At 41.4% G+C, this 6,188-nt stretch overlaps 1 protein-coding gene across 1 annotated transcript; it reads left to right on the top strand.

Moving 5' to 3' along the window:
• The first annotated feature begins 2,158 nt into the window (after positions 1-2,158).
• Positions 2,159-5,404, top strand: LOC114500424 (olfactory receptor 56A1). The gene is made up of 2 exons (XM_036030202.1): positions 2,159-2,278; positions 2,517-5,404. Exon 2 carries the CDS (start codon positions 2,549-2,551, stop codon positions 3,491-3,493), a length of 945 nt encoding a protein of 314 aa, XP_035886095.1. The 5' UTR covers positions 2,159-2,278; positions 2,517-2,548; the 3' UTR covers positions 3,494-5,404.
• The last annotated feature ends 784 nt before the right edge of the window (positions 5,405-6,188 follow it).

The raw sequence follows: 6,188 nt of genomic DNA, 5'->3' as shown, positions 1-6,188 counted from the left end.
TATTTATTTTTAGAGAGGGAAGGGAGGGAGAGAGAGACAGAGAAACATCAATGTGGGGTTGCTGGGGGTCATGGCTTGCAACCCAGGCATGTACCCTGACTGGGAATCAAACCTGCGACACTGGTTCGCAGCCTGCACTCAATCTACTGAGCTATGCCAGTCAGGGCTTACGAGTAACTTTTTTGAGAGCAGTTTTCTGGAAACTAATTGAGGAGGATGCCACATTGAAGTGACTTGTGGAATGGCTATGCACTGAGGAAATGGAGACAGTAAGAATAACAGTGTTTGTGAGTGAAGGAAAGGAGAAAAAAATAAATGAAAGGCAAAGAAAGGCTTTGTAACTTTTATTTTCAAAGATGAAAGATACTGGAGGCTATTTGAAAGGTAGGGCAGGTCTAGTAAAGAAGGAATTATGACTTGAAATTGGGGAACTACAATGTATAATTGATAGTACAAATACATGCAAGGAAGGCTAAGACTCAATGTAGGGGTAGAAGGTTTTATTGCCAGTGGAAATGGGGTCCTTTCATGGAGTTGCAAGGAAAGCACTTCCAGGGACCCATGCATGGGAGGCTGAAGTTTAGTGGTAAGATTTACTGGGATTGAAATAAGTGGCTGCCCTCAGGTTCCAGGTTTCTCATCTCTACCTAACCTGCTGTGGAAAAAGTCAAGCCTTGTCTTCGTCAGGCCCAGAAATGGGACCAGTGTCCAGAAATTCTGTGCCATCAGTTAGGTCCATGTTAAAGCTTAGTCTAGTTCAGCCTCTGTTCCCATTTGGCTAGCTAAGCTCTTTTATTTTATTTATTTGTTTTTATAATCTTTATTATATATACTTTCCTTTACCATTTAGTCCCCTTATATCCCCACCCCCCCAGCAATCACCACCCTGTTCAATCCTTCTTGGACTGGTGTTGGGCCCTCCCCCTAACCAATCAATTTCCTAGATTTCCTGAGGTTCTATGTTCCTTACTCAATCCAATCCTTTTCACAGGCTAGGCTCTGTTCCTTATGGTCACTATCTTAGTTTCTACTGTGCATATGCTCACCTCCCCTGAACCATTTTGGCTTTTAGTGGAGGAATTTCTCTTTTTTTGGTTTATCTTTCCCTTGGTAACCCTGCTAATGACTGTTGCTGATCTTTCCTTCCCACTTTGTGGATTAGGTCCTGAAGGAGGATGATGCAGCGGTCACCTGGGGAGCCTATCAATACTGCAAATTCCTAGTGTGGTAGGCTTCTTGTCCAATTCAGCTCCCTAGTTTATTAGGCTTAATAATTTCTGATTCTTTTTCCCCCTTCTTTATTAATAACTAGCTACCTATATGACATTTTGAGGATGGACAGACTCTATTTTAATGGGAGTAAACAAGGAAAGGATGCGACAATGTACAGGTAGATTTGTAGGTTTTATCTGGGAAGTTAAAGAAAATCTCACTGACACAGTCTCTTTTATTTGTGAAGTAATAGTTGATGTTACCTCCCAAGAGAAGAATTCAAGAACTGAAGATAATGAAGAAGTTTTAAAAATAAGTTCTTGGCAAAAGGGGACAGTTGATCAGGAAAGCTTTGTAGGTTGGACAGGGAAAATTAAGGGCTCATTTAAAGTTGGTGACTATAAATTCATAGTAAAATCAGCCTTTCCTGTTGTTTTAGGCTTATTTCAAGAGCACTGGAATAATCAGGTGCAGGTCTTAAGAAGTATATGGTTATTTCAAATAGAGTTGGGATTTTAGCAAATGATGAATTTAATCAATTTTATGGTATATTCTATTCTAGAGTGCCATGAGTTGGGGAAGGGAAAAACAAAATTATCCATCTGGACTTATATTGGTATATGGTAGTAGGTAAGGAACTAAATTGAGGTCCCCGCGAAATGTCAACAGTTATCTCAAAATACCTATTAAAAGATTTAAAACAGCACCCAATAAAGAGTCTTCTTGTTCACCATAAGGTTAGTTGCCCCCTTCATCATATATGAAGTTATTGTAAAAAGTAGTTTTGTTTTTAGCCTATCTCCTTTATACACTAATACTGCTTTTCTTATACTTGTACTGTATTGACCTAAGTTGTTGCAAATTTTTAATATTGTGAGGTTATTCCTTATTATCCTCTTTTTAATCTAGTTTTTTCATCAATTCATTTTTCTTCATAGACCATAGCATTATTCCTCATGTCTCACCACTGTACCAAAAGGAAAAAAAAATTAGAAGGAAGTGTCATACCTGTTTTTCTATAATCAGATATCTCAAAAGGGTACACTGTAGTCACCCTTCTTTCAAGGTACTCATTCTTTGTCTAAGGTATATGACATATTTCCAAAATAATATATATGTGGATATACAGATAGAATTTTGAATATTAAACATTCCTGTTATTGCACCAAAAATAAAATAAATTATTGACTGGAATTTGCCTTGTTTGGAAAGTCTCTTGTACATAATTAGTTTACTAAACAGTAACTGAAAGGAATACTTTTGAAGTCAATATTAAAAATTACCTTCTATCTGCTTGTGAATAGTTAAGAGAAGCCTTCTGAGCTCAAGTCATTAAATGACTTCATCCAGCAACTGCTCCACTGCTCCAGTCTCAGAATTCCTCCTCATCTGCTTCCCTCACTACCAGAGTTGGCAACACTGGCTGTCCCTACCCCTCAGCCTCCTCTTCCTCTTGGCCATGGGGGCCAACACCACCCTTCTGATCACCATCCGGTTGGAGGCATCTCTGCATGAGCCCATGTACTACCTGCTCAGCCTCCTCTCCCTGCTGGACATCGTGCTCTGCCTCACCGTCATCCCCAAGGTCCTGGCCATCTTCTGGTTTGACCTCAGGTCCATCAGCTTCTCTGCCTGCTTCCTGCAGATGTTCATCATGAACAGTTTCCTCCCCATGGAGTCCTGCACATTCATGGTCATGGCCTATGACCGCTATGTGGCCATCTGCCACCCACTACGATACTCATCCATCATCACTAACCAATTTGTGGCCAAAGCTAGTGTCTTCATTGTCACAAGAAATGCCCTTCTCACTGCACCCATTCCTATTCTGACTGCCCAACTCCGTTACTGTGGAAAAAATGTCATTGAGAACTGCATCTGTGCCAATCTGTCTGTGTCTAGGCTCTCCTGTGACAATTTCACCCTGAACAGAATCTACCAATTTGTGGCTGGTTGGACCTTACTGGGCTCAGATTTCATTCTTATCTTCCTCTCTTACACCTTCATCCTAAGAACTGTGCTTAGATTCAAGGCCGAGGGGGCTGCAGTCAAAGCCCTGAGCACATGTGGCTCCCACTTCATCCTCATCCTATTCTTCAGCACCATCCTGCTGGTTGTGGTGTTGACAAATGTGGCCAGGAAGAGGGTCCCCATGGACATCCTGATCCTGCTCAATGTCCTTCATCACCTCATACCCCCTGCCTTGAACCCTATTGTATATGGAGTTAGGACCAAAGAGATAAAACAGGGAATTCAGAAATTGCTCCATAGAGCAATGTGAATATGTAGAAAAAGTTTCAAATTTCTTCCCCCCTCCTTCTCAGTAATTTTTACCTAGTCAGCAAGGTAGAGAAATGCCTGTGAGTGAGTATTTATTAAACATAGGGAGGCTCACTTCATCACTGACCCAGATAAATTCCTTTATTCTCTTTGCCTGGTTCAGGTGAAGGCAGGCAAGAGGGAGAAACTCGTATTTATTGAGTAACTGCTTTGAGTCTTGGCAATTATATTTAAGTAATTTAATCTTTACAACATCCCTGAAGGAACCATTACTTATAGTTAACATAGTGAGAAAATGCTTTCAAGAGAGGTAACCAACAAAGATCACATATCTGGAAAGCAACAGAGATCAAAGGCCAGGCTATGGAGTCCAGGCACTTTCTACAGAAATGCTTCTTCAAGTACAGTTGAAGCTGGAGACCAGGCTTCCACCCTACTCTCCTTTGACCTGTGACTGTCCTTCTGGCTGTCCACATGTATTTCCCACCTATACCTACCTCTTTGAGAGCCAGGGTATTCTTAGATAAGACAGAGTCTTACCCAACAAAGCATCTGCAGGATCTCAAGAGAAGGGTGTTTATAATAATATAAAGCAATACCAGCTTTCTATTCTATCCTACATAACCTTGTCACTTTCAGGGAGTCTTGAAAATGAGGGTACAGGTGTAGAGAGAGGATACCAATGGGGTGGAGAATGGAGAAACTGACCAGAACAGTGGGTTGGCCATTTCCTCTTTATGTTTGAGCTGCAAATGCAGTGAACTGAAAGTGAAGTCTCATTTGATCTGCTTACTCTTCCCCACCTTCTAGCTGAAGGTGAAAAGGCATGGCAAAGTGTCGGGTTTCTGGGTAACAGTGGGCAAGCCAGGAGAAAATATAATGCATCATTATTTTTAGAAAATAGAATGTAATCAATTGGTTAAAAGGGTATTGGAGACTTGAAATGACAAAAGGGGATGAGGTAACAGGGACAGTAACTGTAGGAAGAACCTTACACTGGGAAGACATTGGGTCTCTAGAACACAGAACCCATTGAACTAACTGGGTGGCACTACTCTGAGGATGAGTTCTGACTCTAATTGGTACTCATATCACAGGAGCTCAGAGGAGGTGCTCTTAGAGTTAAGACATCTGAGGAGAAGACTCTATCCTACTTCTATTGGTACATCTGAGTGAGTTCAGTGAGGCTGATTCCATCCTGGGAGTTCTAAAACTCAAACCCAAACCCAAACCACACCCCAAACCTATTCAGCTAACCATGCAACCAACCAACCAGCAAATCCCAGAGACCAGAATCTACCCCACAGCCAGCACGATGAGTCATTGCCAAGGGATACTGACAAGACAGGGACAGACAAGAAAGAACAAGTACCCCCTCATGTGTTTCAACCTTCCAGTCTTTCTGTTGCTCTCTGTGGGTGCAGACTAAGAGGGAGTCAGCTGACAAAGAGTCCCTGAGTTGAGCCTGAGCATCTCAAAGCAGAATTTGAATGGGAGGGTATGGGGCTGGGAGACAGGAGTTAATGACAGCACAGTTCCTCTTGGTTGAGTCTGAAAGCCTGTGACCACATGAGGGACAGCTGTTAACAGCATGCTGCAGTGCACACTGCCTCCCAGGGAACTGGAGACAGAGTCAAGTCCTCCAGTGCAAATAGGTGAAGAGATATGACATAATGTCACAGGAGCAGCTTTCGTAACTATGAAAGAATTTAGCATTAAGCTGGAAGCAGGAATAGAGGTTGACTACCCCACACTAGCAATTAGAGTAATGGCAACTCACTGCTGGTGTGGCTCTAGGTTCTCCAAAGCCACACTCAATAACAGCAGGAAAGAAAATGACAAGCATTTGCCTATAAGAAGGATCTCTTAATACTCTTACATGCTTGGGCTTTGCTCTCATTTTCTCAAGCCAGAGTCACAGGTGTGTCATGGTATTTGTCTTTTTTTTTTAAACAAGAGAATTATGTAGTAAGGTTTCTCTCCATCTCCTGGACGCTGGAAGAGTTTTACCCACCACCATTTTCCCATTGTTCCCAGAGGACAGAATGGCCGTCTTCAACACTGATTGTCTAAAATGATACTAATAATATCAGTGTTCTCATATACTGACAATAATGATAGTAACCATAAGGAAATAAAAAGATCAAATTTTCTGAGCATTTTCAAACTATCAGTGTCTATGCATGATAATTTTTAACTTTCATAAGAGCTTTCTGTGGCTGATTATAAAAATGAGTTTTTAAAAATATCTAGCAGAAAAGATAGAATTCATGGAAATATGATACACATGGCCAGGTGCTAGTTTCAAACATTTGGTGTACTGTGTTGGTCTCTCTAGGAGGACTTTCTATAACTCTGCTGTGCTTTCACCCAGGTGCACACCCAGAAGGGACTCAATGAAGAGTCTGTTAGCTTGGCTTCCCCAGTTTGATGCAAATGGCAACATAATTATGAGAAGTTTACTCAAACTGGGTATACACAGGATTAGAAACTACAAAGTTGTTGTAGAGATTCATAAAGGGTGTAGAGACCAACTCATCAGTTGTCATTTCTCATAGTGACTAGCAAAACTGTGGCCTACTGAGGGGCTCAGTAAATACTCAGTTGTGTAAGATGTTGAAGTGGCAAAATGAAGACTCGACAAGTAGTGTTTGCAATGGATGTCTAGTTCCACACTAGTAGAGCCCTAAATACAA

This window comes from Phyllostomus discolor, chromosome 6, assembly GCF_004126475.2.
Source record: "Phyllostomus discolor isolate MPI-MPIP mPhyDis1 chromosome 6, mPhyDis1.pri.v3, whole genome shotgun sequence".
Lineage (NCBI taxonomy): Eukaryota > Metazoa > Chordata > Mammalia > Chiroptera > Phyllostomidae > Phyllostomus > Phyllostomus discolor.
The sequence above is the reverse complement of the archived record's forward strand: the minus strand, read 5'-3'. Positions and strand labels throughout refer to the sequence as shown.

Bases quoted from the DNA above. Each gene is read 5' to 3' on its own strand.
- LOC114500424 (XM_036030202.1), top strand. From the start codon at position 2,549: ATGACTTCATCCAGCAACTGCTCCACTGCTCCAGTCTCAGAATTCCTC.